Genomic DNA, 17405 nt, shown 5'->3' on the forward strand with positions numbered 1-17405 from the left:
GTCTCAGCTATCTGATAATTTCTGGAATGCTTTTATCTGGAATTATTAAATTCAATACTTACTAAGTTTGTATGCTTAACAAAAATATAGTGGTTGTCTTCTCTAAAGCTTAGTTGAGAAAAAAGATGGCAAGGTGATTTAGACCCTTTATTGGCAATTTGAGAAAAACCAAAGTCAGGGGCTAAAGTCAGATCAGGAAATATCCCTGAAGTGACAAGGCAGAAACTGCTAAGCATGGCTGAGGAAAAATATTCTCCTTATTTTACTTTTATATCTGGTTAGTTATCTGCAGGGTGGCAACATTATAAAATTAGTGGGAACAAAATGTCAAACCATCCAAGTAATTTCTCCTGGCACATTTTTTCAGTGCTAGGACGACTTTTGGAACGTTGACAAAGGAAATAACATGGGCAGTGGCATTATACCACAATATAATGAAATGGGTATGATAAAAAATAAAAAAAGCAAACTGAGGAAATGCCTCAAACGGAGTCTTTGCACAGAGTCAATAGCAATAGATTTAGGACTGTTACCTGCTAAAAAAGAGTCCTAACCAAAATTAGCTACCTTTTGTTAAAATTCCAAGAAGGTTCTTACTTCATTGGAAACTGAATTGATAATTTAAGCAGTAGCTTGTAAGCATTTGAAATATGCCTTGAGATGCTCAAATTATTTTGCAAAGAAAGTTCATGCCAGAGCTGCAAGTTTGAAAGCTGTGATTAGACACCTGGGGAGGTGTAGCTGCTATTGTTTAAATTAATGGCAGTTTTGCAATTCCATTCTGATGTGTTAGCTCACAGCATTTAAAGAATGCTGAACAGAATAATAATTAATAAAAAATTAATGGAATTAGCTTTGGGACATCAAAATTTGGTGCCAGAGACACTTGGGTTCTTCAGGGCAATGCAGAACAGTAACAGTCCTGACTCTGAGTCTGCAAATCATTATGTCTGAATTCTTTAAATATTGGGGGGGTTTAAAACTTTTTAGCTAAATCACAGGATTCTGTATCCAGAAATGTGAATTTTTTCCTACTTTTTTTTTGTCAAAGAGGAAACAACAATTTTTTTTCTAATTTAATTTTAACTAGAAAAATTTAACTTCTTTGTTCTTTGAAGGTCCACAGAAATTGGAGGTGATACTGATAGAATTCTGAGGTTTTCTAGGAGCCTCAGTTTAACTGAAATGAATGAGTGTTTCTGAAGCATTTTGTGATCCATGAACAGCAAGCTCCTGGACCCTGCCATCACAGACCTTTACAGAAAGTGAAGAAAGAGGTTTTAAATGCACTGCTCTGAAGCACTTTGATTGCCCAGGGATTTTTAAACCACAGCCATACAATGAATCCAGGAGATTGTTCTATTAGAAGTTTATGCTGACCATAAGAAAATGATTCTTTGCTATTTTCAGGCCTTTAGACAGGGCTCTGTCCAAAAGGAGACCTTTCCCAGATGAATGGAAGCTGTGCAATCTGAAATCTGCAAATATTCTTCTGAGACATTTCACAAAGCACAGCAATTTAAATTATTTTTTGTGCCCTTAAGATTTATAGAGGTTAGTTGCTAAATGGATTTGTAGTTAGTCTTCCAAGTGATAGATCTCCGCAGGGCTAGGATCCCTAAATCCTTAGAACAAATTGAAGAAGCTTTTCAAAGTGATCCAGAGAAACCATCCTCTGGTGGTAGACGTCTCTGTGAAATTAAAGCAGTACTGGTTCAAGTTCAGAAGAAGATTAGGAGCATGTTGAAGTCAAATTTGGAAAGGGAAGCAGATTTTCATCATTTTTACACAGAAGGAGACATCCTTCTCTCAGACCCTTACAGGCCTGGTTTGGGGAGGGGTTGTACTTGCTCTTCTCACAGACTCCACAGGCTCACTGCTTCTTATGTAGCTGCTTCTTCTGAAAGTAAAAAAAAATATGTTCTGCTTGTTTAAGGAGCTTTTCATAAGGCAAACAAAACAAAAAAACAAACAAAAAGAAAAAAGAAAAAGAAATAAAATATATTGACTCTGTGCCAATGCGTTTTCCAGCTCCTGAACAGAAGGGGACTGAAACAGTTTATAGTGAAATCAGAAAAGCTAATAATGGTAAGTAAGCTAGTGAAAAATTAAACACTTTAAGGAAGTGTGTGTGTAGAGGTTAGGGATAAATTCATGACTGAATATTTTATAAGATAATATTTAGACTGAATAGTTAGAACATAAGCACCATAATAAAGAAGAGCTACAAGTCACATCAGATAGGAACATACCAAAGTGCAGCTACAAAATCACAGAAGTTGATAAATTGCACGACATCTTCATGGCTCCCCATAAATCAATTATATTAATATTTGTGACATCTACTTCATCAGCCCATTTGTGCTGGATCTGCTGAATATTTGGGCCATACATCTGGATCTGAATCAAGATCCCTGTTAGGGATCAGGATTTTTGGTCCTGGTATCTCAAACTGCTCAAGAGAAACATTTGTCTCTTAATTGACCATGTTTGTCACATGCTATAAAATATTCCATTTGCTTTGGGTGTAACCCCAGCAAATATCTCTGAAGCCCCCAAGAACAGACCCTACAAGCCTTTACAGCAATTTGATCATTTCAGCAGCTCCTCTAACACAGACCTGTGTGTGGGCAGTGGCAGCTTGCTGGCAATTCCTGTCTGTAAATGTTCTGGCACTAATCATTCAGAGACAGTGGCTCAAAAGAAGGTTATTTCATCATGGTTTGTCAGAGTCTACATCTGAAGGGATTTCCTCTCCTCTCTTTGTGTTAGGAAGTCTAGATTTGTAAATATTAGGGCTGCAAACCATTCATATTTTGTCCCCATTCAGGCTTTGTTGTGTGCCATTTTTAATTTTTGGTTGTGCTTTAAGTTTCTATTTTTTCTATAAGGCATTTCCCACCTCTGACACAATATGTCTCTGGGGAATCTTTTATTGTGAGGGTCTCCACATACTTTAGAAAACATTACTTAATTTTTCCTTGTTAGGACTTACATGGCAATTTTTATCTCCATTTTACAGCTGAATAAACAGAGAGATTAGGTCATGCATTTAAGGCAAAGTGTTTAGAGAGTGACAGCAGTGGTAGAGGAATTTCAGAATCCTTGGTGCTGTGCCTGTGTGGTGTATTTTTCACAGCCTTGCAGTGAAAATCAGAATATCTTTCACACTTAAGAGCATGGCCAGGCACTTCATGCATGTCCACCAAGAGAAAAAACACAGTTTATTTTAGGGCTGAGCCCCAAGGCCACAAATGTTCTGAAATGTTCTCCAGTGGGTGTGAACTGGACCTGTAAAAAGCTGCAGAAGCTGCTGCATAACCCTGACCTGCTCAGCCCAGGTGTGATGGTGACTCTCACACCACTCACCAGCCCTGGTTTTTTCTGGTACATAACAGAGGATGCAAACTCCAGGCAGGTACAGCAGAGCTGAAATTCAGAGAGCACCTAAAAGGCTGTAATACCACAAGGTGGGAACTGCAGTAAAATGGGATATGATTGAAATTCTGAGCTGGATTAGCCAGAGGATCTGCAAACACCCCTTAATCTTGCAGTCCACCTGCTCTTTTAGGCATAACATTCTACAGTTTCAGTTATTCTTGGAAACTCAGTAGCAGTTCATTGTTTCAATCACGTCTGTTTTTCCTGACTGATGCACAGGAAAAGTGTTTCAATTAGATAAGCAGTGCATCACCCAGCAGTGCAGTGCTAGGTTACAGTAAATGTAACATTATCTTGGATTTTTGATAGGCTGTGTGACTGTGAGGTGGCAAAGTGTAAATGCAATGATGATCCCCATTAAATATTCTATTTTAATACATATTAATATAAGCATGTTAAATGATGCCAGTTGTGACAGATGTTGAACATGGCTGGTGGGTGCAGAAGCTAATTTACCATTCTATTTGATTTTTTTGAGCAAAAGCCCAAGAGTACAACCTACTTCAGGAAGGCAATGATTCAGACAAGTGTGTCCTTAGGAAAATCACATGAGTTTAGGAATTTGTGTCAGCTACACAGTTTGACATATTTAACCCCTAAGACCTATGTGACATTTTATTATTATTTGTTTGTAGGTATCTATTGTGGTTTAATTAGAATTAAGCAATTTTGTCTTATGAAGGGGTTGTCTGTGCATTCCAGAAATTGTGTGCACTGGAGAGGAAGCTGAAGGACAGTCAGTGGTTGTTATGTCTGAGGCAGTTCTTTGTGACTGAGCTAAAACATTTTTGCTCTTCATTTTTCTGAGAGCTCTCACTGCTATCCCCAGTAAGGCAGATGCCATAGCAGTAACCAGCTCCTTATTTTGAGTTCTGTTGCTGTTGCTTGCCCTTATCCAAAATCTGCACCACAGTGCCAATAATGCTCTGAGCTTTCCCAAGCCCCAGGCCTTTGGCAGTGTGCTGAGCATCTGTCATTATGCCTTTTCTTTTTATTTTCCTGGTGCTGGCTATGTTATCTCCTGCTTCCACCATGAGTGCCTCCACCACACCGTGGACAAGACTCCCCATCCTCCCTGCTGTGCTGTTTTCTGAGTGCCAGGACTCAGGAGGTGGTTTTACTTTAGAGATAGACAGAAACTGTCAAATGCACATCTCAAGTCCCAAAAGAACTGCATGTGGTTAACTACAGTTAACTCATTTGCAGTGGGAAAAGCAGGTAATTTGTGAAATTCCATTCTGGTCAGGTATGTTTTGATTGAAAGTCAAATAATGTCAGTCTCTGGTTGGTTGGATGCTGGATTTCCTCTGCTCTAATGAGAGTTTAAGGAGGATGCTGCTCACTTTGCTCTGCCAGCAACTGTGAGATAAGAAGTTGTCCTTGCATTGTTATTGAAAGATTAGTTTAATTCAGAAACATATTTGGTGTTCAGGATGTTCACATGGATATTGTTTTAAAGCCTTTTCTAGAGCAATGGGCTGTTACTTTAGTATTTTACATAAAATACCAAAAACTTCAAGCCTCAACTTTAAATCAGACCTTACATCCTAATGGCAGTTTGGGGAATGTCAGTTAGTGCCATTCAGGTCAGTAACAGCGTTGGGTAAAAGTCCTTAAAGCTCACCAGCATGAACTAATTTCCTTAAAATCCTGCTTTCTCTGGTTGCTCTGTGGAAAGGCCAAAGCATGTTGTGAGTGAGGAATACCCAGCCCAGTCCCAAAGTTGCTGCTTTTTTTTCGGAAAGAAGTGATATAGTCTAAAACTGAAGCAAAACAGGCAATTGTGTAAATCCACAGGCTGCCAGGAGTGATAAAATGGCTCTGGCCCTGCGGCCTCCCCTGCCTGTGCTGGATCCAGGCTGGCAGCTCTTCCTGAGGGAGGCTCAGGATGTGTCACACACGAGTCCAGCTGCCTGGGTGGGGGCTCTTTCAGGCATGATTTATTTCCATCACACCTTTCATCTTCCCAAGAGGCAGTCGGGGCAGGAAGCCCAAGCATCTCCATGCTGGTTCTTTATCTCAGCTCCAGCCCTTCCCTCAGCGCTGATCCCAGTGCTTGGGATTGAGTCCTGTTCGTGTTGCTGAGGAGAATGAGAGCCAACTCCAGCTCACAGATTTCCTCACGTTTTTCCAGGACACTTCCTGTGGAAGATGATGTTATTGGTACATTCTTTCTCCTTCAGTGAACTCTGTCTTTGCTGTGTGTCAGACCCAAAGCTCACAGAAGCCAGTGACAGGCTTTGCACTGATATTTTGTGCACTGGAATGAGCTCACTGTGGCTTATTGCAAGATAACGATTCCCAATTTCTTATTAGGAAAGTGGAAATCCAGCAAACAAAATGCAGAACCAGCCTTTATGCTGCTAAGTCTAGAAAAATTAGTTGGTCACTTGGAAGCAGTTGCAGCAGCGGGACAGGAAATTCTAAGAGTCCTACAGCAACCAACAATGTACTATGGAAAAATAAATATAGCCCAGTGGAAAGAGGCATGAGAAATCCCCATTGCATTCAGAGGGTTGGAACAAATCTCTTCGAAATCAGCTCTAGCAATCAGGAAATCTGCTCAAATACTTTCCTGCTACTGAGCCTCGGGCTTAACACCTACATCTTAGCCAGAATTTCCCACTGAATCCTTTTCCAGCACAGCAAGAACTCACAGGGTCTGGGGATTCATTGTGCTGTGCAGAGCTCAGTGTTACGGGCACATGAGAGTTGCAGGCAGTCCAAACCCAGGCAAATAACTTGTCCTCTCTCCAATTTAAAAACTCTTTGGATCTTTGGGTTTCTAGACATATTCTAGACTCAGGCCTGGATCTATGAGACGTTGATTCCAGAGCCAAATGCTCACAACAGCTTCAGCCAAAAATCAGGCAAAGCCAGCTGGTTTCAGTAAGGCACAGATATGCAGGGAGCTTCTGACCTCGCTTGAACCGCCAGTGCAGAGCTGGATTACGTGCATGCCCCGTGTCAGAGCTGTTCCCAAGCTGCCTGCCAAGACTCCCTGATGGAAGCTACTGCTCCTGCAAAGGCCTTGGCAGAACGTTGTGTGTCTGCAGCTCAGCACCTTTGGTTCGTGGGCTGACATCTTGGAGGTGGATTGACAATTGCAGCTGTTTGGGCACATGTTCTCCTCTCCAGAACCTCTAGCAACAGGAAATGTAGAGCAAGTGGGGGGTCACAGTGTCTTAAATTCCTGCTATATGTACTCCTTTGTAAAAATGTGTTTGAATTTAAAATCCCATCAATTGGAAGCAATACCAAGAGTTTAGATCTACCAGAAGTCCATAAAACCACCTACCTTTTTCAGAATGGGGAATATTTTAGAAATCACCAGTATCAGACCTTCAGCTCTGTTTCCTTTCACAAAACATGGAGCTTCTACAGAAGCTTGACCAGTTTTTCTGTGTGTCTAGAATCCAGCATTTCTCAACTCCCCATTTTTGGCAGTAAGGGAAAGCAAGGTGTTATGAAAAATCTGTCAGTTCTACAGTAAAACTAGTAAAAAAGTAAAACCACCTCTTTTTTTATTATTTATTTTTTAAAACAAAAATGAAATCAAAAGACTGACATGGTAAAGAATGAGCAAAAGCACTGTATCATTGTACCTTTATTAGTGGCTGCCCTGACTGGTCCCTGGTAGAAATCACCCAGGCTTCCAGCAGCTCTTCCCTGGCACAGAGTGTGACATTTCCTGCCAGGGCTGTGACACTCAGCTAGAGAGCCCCAGAGCTCTGGATGTGGGTGACAGGTAACAAGCAGGCAGCACTGCTGGCACTGTGACCTCCAAGCCTTGGGTAGCCAACATCCCGTTGTTTGAAGTCTGGAATTTACACAAAATTTCTCATTTCCTCCTTCCTGTGAGAACAATACGTTGTGACAGAGACTAAATGACAGCTTGTTAATGCCTCACTTCATAAACCTTATGTATGGTTTTGTCCACTTAAAGCCAGGCTTTGATGTAGCACTGGGTCACAGTGGTTTTGTTCAATTCTGGTGCCTTTCAGGACAAAAAAATGCTTTTGTGTGTGCTCCATGTAATGTTTTCTTTTGTTTCTAATGTCTAAATATATGTGGATTAATCTTGCAAACACTGAGATCAATTTTATACTGAATTTGAGTTCATGCACTGCTGTAAGGTGCTGTAGTCATCTCAGTTTTTAATCCTTTGCTTAGGCTAAAAGTTCTGGGTAGAAAACTCCAAATGTATCGTGCCAGAGACCCTCACCTGTGTTCAGTTCCCTTGTTACTTCTGCTGGCTGACAAGGGAGTTTCTAAAAGACTTTTAGTAGGGTCTAATAGTGGTAGTAGTGCTCTGCGTAATGTCCTTTATTTAGTGATTTCAGGGAACTTCCCAAAATTTGCATAAGTGCTCTGCCTATGGAAAACTGATTTTTAAATTTGCTATTTAAAAAATATATATAATTAGAAAAAACAGAGATTCTAAACTAACCCCCATTTATATAAAAAATACTGAGAAGATTAACCCAAGGCCCAGTCCAACCCCTTGTGTTGAACATTCATGGATTTCCTTCACACAGCCTCTCTCCAGTGAATCTAATACACTTTGCAAGAAAATACCCTTCAAAATTCAGCATTTATTTTTATCACATGGGAAATATCTCAACAGAACATAAAGATGAGCACTTTTAACAAGATTTGAAATCCTCTTCTAAAACTGGAGTTACTTTGAGAAGGGAAAGAAATAGTTATATTTTGGTATTTGAATGTATTCTGTGACATTTCTGAACAGCTAAACCCACTTTTTTGAAATAAGTGTATGTGTATGATGCAGTCTTAAAGTTCACTGACCCTAAAAGGAAAGATCTTGCTGGCCCTCAGGTTTTTCATTGGGAACAAGCAACTTTTTTATTAATAAAATGTCAGGTGTCTTTGCAAGATATTATTTTTGCCCTGAAAATTATATCCTCTACTGGATTTCTGCAATACATTATTTTCCTGGCAAGGAACTGGATTAGGAAGTAAAATGCTGATGAGAACTTGCCTCTAAAAGGAAGACTGTCTTGTCCAGTAACAGATTGTGCCCTCAGTGGAGACTTCTACCCTAGCACATGATCAGGGAAGCTGCCAAACAGGTCCTGTTCAGTGTGGGCTTTGAAATGTCTGGACTCACCCCTGTACTTGGATTAAACTAGAACTTGGATACTCCTCAAAGCCCAGAGCTTTAACCTTAGATGTAGGTAGGAATTTTACATCATTGCAAAGTGAACAAAAGGGTTGAAGTACCTATACCTGTATTTTCTGGAACATAAAGCTGGTCACTCTGCAAGGTGCCATTTCATAATTTATACGTTGTATTTTATTTTGCAGACTCTATGGAAAACAGGCATTCTGTAAGTACACCTTTTATGCAATCAGTTCAATATAGTGACCTGGGTTGAGATGGTTGTGCATCTGGTGAGATGGTGTTCAAGGGCTGATGTGGTTTATTTGTTGCTGGGACCTTTGCAGGACAGATGTGAGGTAATCCCTTTGTGTATATTTTCATGAATCAGACTTTCAATCCTCTGTTTGGAGAATGGTCAGTTCTAGGAGTCTGTGGAAGGGGCTGGAGTTTGGGGGTGCTGGATAAGATCATTATCACCTGAACAGCTTTGGGTCTGTGCCACCAACGCTGGCAGGGTGGCGCAGGGTGGCACAGGGTGGCACAGGGTGAGGGATGGCTCTGGAGGCACAGGAGATCTGCAGATGAAAACTGCTCACCTGTAAATGCTTCACTGGGGACAGAGCTGCTGTTCCAGTCCCATCTGCCATCCCCAGTGCCAGGGATGAGGCTGCTCCCACAGCCCCTGTGACTGGAATGCCCAGAGAGCTGAGCTCCTTCCCAGGGTGTGAGCAGCTGAACCCAGCAGGGATGATCAGCCCAGCCTGCAGAAATCCCTTCTCTTCACTCTCTGTGGCTGTTTCTCCTGGGTTTGCTTTCATCCACTGGTAGAGCAGGTAGGATGACTCCAAGGGCTGGCAGTAAACTGAGACCTTGTCAGAAATTTTTGAAGGCAGACAGTTTTTATTGCAGAGTACAAAGGTGGGTCACAGAAGTGGGACTAATACCGTTCATATATATGGAGGATCTCAGCTAAAAATGTGGAGTTTTGTGAATGTTCTGTAGGTGGTGAACAGCTTCATAGTGCTAAGAAACCAGTGGCAAAATATGGAATTTTTTAAAATAGAAGAAATCTGTTGAATGAGCTGTTACTCTGCCCTCAGGAGATCTGAGAGGCAGGGAACTCACATTTCAGGAGTGCTTTTATGAATGTTAGATATGCTATCCAATCCAACTCAGACTGAGCAGACGGTTTTTTCTGCCACCCACTTTGTGACTTTGGAGCTTGTACTTAAAAAAAAAAAAGGAGAAACTCATAAATAAGAATCACAATAGCACAGTCTACGTCAGCTCATGGCAGCCATCTGAGTTTTGAAAGGCTCCATCAGCACTCCCATCCCCGTGGGACACACAGGCAGCCCATTGTATTATTTACAGACACTGGCAGTGCACTGAAGGTCACAGATTGTGTTACAATAAACAGACTCATATTAACACAGGCCAGGAGGGTTTATAGTGTCATTGTCTCTCTTAGTTTAAAGGTCTGTTTTGATTCTTTGCTCTCAATTTTCTAAAAATATGTTGAGCTGAACCCTCCCCTGGGTTGTACCAGGCATTCCTTGGAGTCATGCAGAAGAAAGTTTGTCCCTGTCCAACGCAAAAGAAAAAATGGTCAAGGGTGGCCATGACAGACATGAAGTGTAAGCTCAGGGAGGAGGTTTTGTCTTCTTTTTTCCACAGCCTACGTAATTTCTAATGGACACAAAGATGGTTTTTTGTTTTTTGGTTTTTTTTTCCTGTTGCCAAAAGTGAGTAAAATATCTCTCCATGGAAGTGTAAGAAAAAGTCAGTGAAAATAAACTGACCACTCTGAGAGAATCACTTTCATAATTAATTGGGCTATTAAAGCTTGCTAAACCAGGCAGTCCATGAAGTAATGTCAGATTCAAGGAAGAAAAGTGTCAGCTGAGGGCAGTGTTTCGTTGTGCTTCTTTTATTACTCTCGTGTTAGCAGTAGAAGGGTAATAAAAGTAGTTATTCTGTAAAACTAATCTCATTTTCAGAAACACCCCAGAGCAAAGTCAGTTTTATAACACTTGCACATGTTGCTTGAGTTTTCCTAGAAGCTGCCTTATTCAGATAATGTCTGAGACATTGTCCCTCCTTAGCTATACTGTTCATGTATTAACTTAGTAACTATTCCTCTTTTTTTTTCATTATTAGTGCTTTAAAGGACATAGCAAAAGAACAGAGCCTTGTCTTCTGCTTCTTAAATTCCCACTTTTGTTCCCAATAAGGCCTGTGACAAAAGCAGCACCTCCCTCTGCAAATAAATGACCTAAAATTGGACTGGACAGTTGAATTTCTTCATAGATTTTCCATTCCCTCTACTTGTCCCTCAACACTTTACAGGCCACACAGATGAATACAGAAGAGGCAGGGAGCTGCTAAGGTGCTTTTTATCATCATTTTCTTGCAACTCTTTTTTTTCAGTAGCTCATTTTCACACATGTTTAATTGTGATGCATCTCAGAGGTTTGGCCCAAATGAGGAGTTGTTGATCCTACTCATGAAAAGGAAAATGCTCCTTATAAAGTGATCAAGTGGCTTAAACTTCCTCCCCAGCTGTTTTGCTTCTTGATAGCCAAATGAAGTGTTTGGCTCAGAGGTGAAGCTGCATTTGATCTGCTGCTCCCTTATTTGTGAGTGGAAGGGCCTTCAGGAGCTGCTCAGCTGAATCCCAGGGAATGCCAGATGGATCACTCAGCTGGAGTGGCTGTCAAAAACTTGTAGAATTCCACTCTGTTTAGGAAGTAATAGATGTTCCAGAAGTGAGACAAAGGAGCACAGCACAGAGGGTATTTTGCTAAGAGCTCTGGTTTCAGGGAGGATATGCAGCCTTTTTATTTCAGTAATGGTGGTGGAGACTCATCAGATCCCAATGTCCATTTAACTCCCTAAATTCCAATAATGTGCATCCCACTGCTCAGATAAGTCTGTTAACATTCAGTTTTGCATTGCTCTTCCAGATGTCACAGGCAGAACAGAAAACTGCTCTGTGGAGAAGGAAGAAGTAGCAAATCATTGTGATGGTTGCTAGTCCTGCTTTTGTGCATTTGCCCTTACATAGTTTCTGTCAGAATAAATATAATCCAGCAGGGAAACTCAGGAGCTTTGCTTCTTCTTCACTGAGACACTATCAAAAAATTGATTTCAGGCTTTTAGTAAACACAGGTGCATTGAAAGTGTTTATATTATGTCAAGAGAGGTGATGCATCAGAAAAATTATTAGTAAAAGTTTTAATTTCATGAACTATATAAAGGCTCGGCTGCAATACGGATTGTGACTGATTTGCAGTCCACAGTATCTTGAACCTGAATGTCTTGGATTTTTAGGTCATTTAGAAAGGAACCTGAAATTTTGTGTCAGGGGTTGCTTCCCTCCATCTCCTCTGTTTCAGAAATTTGTATCTTAAATGCAATCCATAGGAAGTATTTGCAAAAGAAATGAATTACTTAGAGAGGAACTGGGAGGAGGTTTCCTTCCTGAAATCAGAGCTGGCAATCTTTCTAAGTTATTTAATGGTCCCAGTTTCTGAAAACATATTGAAGGAAATATCTTGACAATGAGATAGCCACTTCGCCAAACACTAATTGGTATTGTGTCAAATTTACCTCAGCAGTACGTTCTGACTTCACATCTCCTCCTCTCCTGCTCCCTCCTAGATGTGTTTGTGTATTTGTTTGTTGGGTTCTGTCCTAGGGGTTCAGGACTGGCAGTACATGAGGACATTGTGTACTTTTAGCTGCCTATTTGTCCAACCTCTGCACGTGCCCTCTGAGACAGAAACCTGTACAATTTACATCTCTTTGCAGGAATTTCTAGGTGTTATTCAGCTCCTTTCTCATCTTACTCAAGTGATCCCAGAAGTATTTTCTCAGTGTTAAAGGAATTCCCATTGCCAGCTCCAAAGGGGGACCTGACCTGTGTTTAACTGTGCACAGTGACATGGCACAATAGTTCAGACAGGAAAGGAAGATGAAGGATGTGTCCAGTTAAAATTGGGGGGGAGATTTCAGGCAGTCAGGATATGAAAAACAAGGTGATACTCTGAAATAAACACTGAATTATAAACCAGGAATTCCTCTGACTCACGGGGCAAATCCTTTGGGGGTAAGTCCACAAAAGGAATTAGGCGCCTCGGTGCTGACAGACTGAGCTGTTAGGTTAGAGGCCACCACGTACCCTGAGCAGAAATTTGTTGGAGGGAGACTTTGGCAACCAGTGTCAGGAAAGACTTGACAGTTGTGAATCCCCAGTGGACAGAATTGTTTCTGTCACATAATGTAGAAACAATGAAGTTTGGGCTCTCTCTGTGCCCATTGCCACTGGCTGGTGTAGAGGGCTGCTCTGGCTGCCCTCTGTGCCTGCCAGTGCCAGGGTTCTGCCCCTGGAGATCACCCCTGGCACAGCTCACAGTGTCCACAAGTCTGCATTGCTCCCTGTGAGATACCAGCCCCAAGGGAAAGGTTTGCATTCTCCTGGGCTGACACTGGGGGCTGACTGTGGCAGCTGAACACCCCCTAGTAAATAAGGGATCTGGCTTCCAGGTGTGTTTAGCGCCAGAGGTTGCCTTAAAAATCCAACTTTATCAGTAAGCACCCACTTACAGATGTTGGTGGTTAACAGTTTTGGGGTCTAGCTTGTAATTGTTATTCTAAATCTCCCACTGTCTTATTTCTTTCTCTCTCTGATGAAGATAATATCAATGTCTCCCCAGAGAGCAGTGAGGTTTTATTAGCTCACTGTGGAGGGTTCTAAGGAATATGTTACAGGACAGAGGGTAGGGGCACAGCTATACTCACACCTTGTTTTTTTCTCTTTTGCTCTTTCTGCCAGCAGAGAATATATGGGCATCCTGATGCTACCTAGTACAGTCACCTCAAAGATCAGCTGGGAGAAGAAAACAACACAAGATGGAAGATGTTGCAAGTGTTCCAAAGGCTTTGCAGCAGTTATTTATGAGTTTGCCAGACTCGTCTTTTCAAAGTTTATTTCCTTAGGAGGAACAATAGAGATGTTCCTAAAGCATTTAATGGAAAAAAATTACAAATAAAGATTCTCATAGGAAAGTGGCTCTAGAAACCACTGACCCAGGTTCTCATCTGTAATTTCTCCTGCTAATGCAATTTTGCCTTTTTTGCCTCCAGTTCATCGTGCTCTAAGGAAACAAAGGGGGAGCTGCAGCTGAGGGAGTACATTTCCACAATGCAGCAGCTACTGTGATACCAGACATAGAAATATCTAAGCTTGCTTTAAACTTGCTAAGTTGGTTGTCAGTGCCACCACTGTGGCAGAACAGAGCTCAGCACAGCCTGGCCATGGATGTGCCCTGACACGATCTTGCAGCTCGTGCTGAGCTCCCTGTGCTGCAGCAGCTGGACTGCTACCAGGCTTGGGGCCAGCTCAGTTATAGCCCACAGGGACGTGACACTGCAGGGAGGAGTGAGCTCTGGGCTCCCTAAAAACTTGAATAGCTGTGCAGAGATTCAGACTTCACCCAGTGCTTCTGTCAGAGGCACAATCAGTCTTTGTTCTTCGCTAAATTGCTTTTCCCCTTTAAAAGTTCTGATGCTTGTTGGTTTATTTGGTGTGATGGTTCTTCAGGAAATGATTGCCCACCACAGTTGTTTTGGATAATTCTATGACACATTTTCATTGAGTGGATATAAAACACCCAAGTCAGTGAGTTTGTACCTGAAAAACCTGTACAATCGTAACTCCTGTGATTTTATGAGAGATCTGAAGTTGTACTTGTGCCCAGTGTGTCCAGTATGGAATTCCATACCTATCCTTTTTCTCTATAGCATGATAAACCACTAACACAGATCCAGTTTGGACACAGATGTAATCCTGCAGCCCATGTTTCTCTCGGCTGCATTAATTTAAAAAAATAAAACAAAGGAGAAAAAATACTGTCCCCAACCCCTTAACCAGATGGTCATTGACATTGCAGTTGCTCTCTTTTTCTTACTGCAAATTAAATTCCTACAACATCTGGGCCACAGGTAAGAAGGTTCTCATTTTAATTAGAAAATAGTAAAAAAGAGGCCATGGGTTTGTATACAGATATATAATTACTGTTTTAAGTACTGCATCAAAAGTGCAAAGCCAGCAAGAAACACAAAAGGGGTTTAAAGGGTTATATCCTCCATTCCAAATGTTTAAAATTGCAAGCTCCAGTTACTGATTAATATCTCTAATTTATTGTTCCCTGTGCAAATGTTGTTTGTATCACGAGCCTGTCACAACTGACTGACTTCATAGCTCTCTTCTGTTGACAAATGTTCTTTCAGCATCCCATGAGTGTCCATGCAAATGCGTTAGTATAAGAAATGTGAAAAGGTATTTTAATAAAGAAAACTCTGAATTGACCTTTGCACTGGATCTTGCACATTCATATTGCAATGAATGCCTGTGAAGTTTTTTATTTTTGATGAGCCATAGATCCATCGTATGGATTGGCCTTTGGAAGATGCCCTCTCTGCACAGATTCCAGGCTCTTGGATCTGGAGTTAGGAACCCATTTAACAGCAGGTAAATGCACTAAATTGTTTTAAGAACTGAGTGGGGGAGTGTTCGCATTCACATAAGTCTTTTACTAAATTACAAAGTTAAAAGTTCCTCCACAAACCCTTCCAAGCCTTTGGCAAAGCTTGGGGTTTGGAAAGCTTCAGAATATCATGTGGGTGTGATGGAGCAGCAGTGGAAGAATTTGTTGCTCGCTTTCAGCTTGTCTCTTGTCTGGAATAATCCTAAATTATTTTGGATTTAGTTATCTAGTACAAGTTGTTTGCCCAACTGAAACGTGTGAACTGTGCACCTCTCAGAGTGCTGTGCACTGCTTTGAGCTCTTCTGTTTTGTCTTGCAGATCACAAAAGTATTTCAGAGCATGGGCCAATAATCAGCAGACATCCCAGTGAAGACAAGGTAAATGGGCCCATGAGTAAACAACTACACAAGGAGTCCTGGAACGAGCATGTGCCAAACAGGCCTCACGATTCCTTTGGAAATATTTGGGAAATAAGTCTTGAATCTGTTACCAAACAAATCAAAACTCAGATCAGAGCTCAAACAATACATTATTGAAAACAACAAAGAGATTTCTGTATTGTCACCAAGCTGAGCTCAGCACGCAGAAAATGAGGTGTGTTGGTAAATATTCACTTTTTGAGCAGAGTAAAGGGATGGCACACACCCATGTCCCTTATGCCATTCCTTGTTGGGCACTTCCATCGGGATGGCACATACTGTGTCCCTTGTGCTATTTCTTATCCAGGCACTCCCATCGGGATGGCACATACTGTGTCCCTTGTGCTATTTCTTATCCAGGCACTCCCATCGGGATGGCACACACCGGGTCCCCTGTGCCATTCCTTATCCAGGCACTCCCATCGGGATGGCACATCCCGGGTCCCCTGTGCCATTCCTTATCCAGGCACTTCCATCGGGATGGCACACACCGGGTCCCCTGTGCCATTCCTTATCCAGGCACTCCCATCGGGATGGCACACACCGGGTCCCCTGTGCCACTCCCTGTCCGAGCGGTTCCCCCACACCCTGCTCTCCGGGAGCACAGCCCCCTCCCCATGCGGGGCAGCTTTGGAACATTTCCCCACTGCAGAGCAGAGGCTCTGGGGGCGGCACACAGAAATGCCCGAACCTGGGCCCCTCCGGCTCCCCGCCGTTACTTTCCTTTCCCATTCGCTGCCAAGCGGCGCCGGGGCTTTGCTGGTGTAACGCGGGTTTAACGCGAGTTTAACGCGAGTTTAACGCGAGTTTCCCGGTGTAACGCCAGTTTTCCTGTATAATGGGAGTTCCCGGTGTAAAGCAACTTTCCCTGTGTAGCGCCTGTTTCCCGGTATAACGCGAGTTCCCGGTGTAACGCGGGTGTAACGAGCTCCCGGTGTAAAGGGAGTTCCCCGGTGTAACGCGGATTTAACGCGAGTTCCCGGTGTCATGCGGGTTTAATGCGATTTCCCCGGTGTAACGCGGGTTTAACGCTGGTTTAACACGGGTTTAAGGCGGGTTTAACGCGGGTTCCCCAGTGTAACGCGGGTTTAACGCGGGTTTAAGACGGGTTTAAGGCGGGTTTAACGCGGGTTCCTCGGTGTAACGCGGGTTCCCCGGTGTAACGCGGGTTCCTCGGTGTAACGCGGGTGTAACGCGGGTTTAACGCGGGTTTAACGCGGGTTTAACGCGGGTTCCCCGGTGTAACGCGGGTTTAACGCGGGTTTAAGGCGGGTTTAACGCGGGTGTAACGCGGGTTCCCCGGTGTAAGGCGGGTTTAACACGGGTTTAAGGCGGGTTTAAGGCGGGTTTAACGCGGGTTCCCCGGTGTAACGCGGGTTTAAGGCGGGTTTAAGGCGGGTTTAACGCGGGTTCCCCGGTGTAAGGCGGGTTTAAGGCGGGTTTAAGGCGGGTTTAACACGGGTTTAAGGCGGGTTTAACGCGGGTTTAACGCGGGTTCCCCGGTGTAAGGCGGGTTTAACACGGGTTTAAGGCGGGTTTAACGCGGGTTCCCCGGTGTAAGGCGGGTTTAACACGGGTTTAAGGCGGGTTTAACGCGGGTTCCCCGGTGTAACGCGGGTTCCCCGCTGTAACGCGGGTTCCGTGCGCGGTCGCTCGGCGGGGCCGGGCGGGGCCGGGCCGCCCCCTGGCGGACTGCGGGGGCACTGCGGGGACAGTGCGGGGACAGTGCGGGGACAGTGCGGGGGCGCTGCTCTGAGCAGTTCCTGATGAACCTCAGCATTTATTCGCTTTTCCGCGGTGTTGCTCCACCTGCTGCTTTGTGAGCTTGGCTCGGTTCAAGTTCTTTGAGCTGTACTGAGCCCAGCTTT

The 17405-nt window shown here is 43.0% G+C and overlaps 1 protein-coding gene across 9 annotated transcripts in view; it reads left to right on the forward strand.

Moving 5' to 3' along the window:
• Positions 1-14938, forward strand: part of PECAM1 (platelet and endothelial cell adhesion molecule 1) — a 31523-nt gene extending 16585 nt beyond the window's left edge. For 2 of the 9 annotated variants that reach the window (XM_064395428.1, XM_064395430.1), the window contains exons 14-16: positions 2032-2088; positions 8770-8792; positions 13404-14938. In XM_064395428.1, coding sequence (XP_064251498.1) covers positions 2032-2088; positions 8770-8792; positions 13404-13436 — 113 coding nt within the window. In that variant the 3' untranslated portion in view covers positions 13437-14938. The remainder of the gene's footprint in view (positions 1-2031; positions 2089-8769; positions 8793-13403) is intronic. The other 7 variants (XM_064395429.1, XM_064395431.1, XM_064395432.1 and 4 more) reach the window with 7 other exon arrangements.
• The last annotated feature ends 2467 nt before the right edge of the window (positions 14939-17405 follow it).

Source organism: Passer domesticus, chromosome 20 (genome assembly GCF_036417665.1).
Source record: "Passer domesticus isolate bPasDom1 chromosome 20, bPasDom1.hap1, whole genome shotgun sequence".
NCBI lineage: Eukaryota > Metazoa > Chordata > Aves > Passeriformes > Passeridae > Passer > Passer domesticus.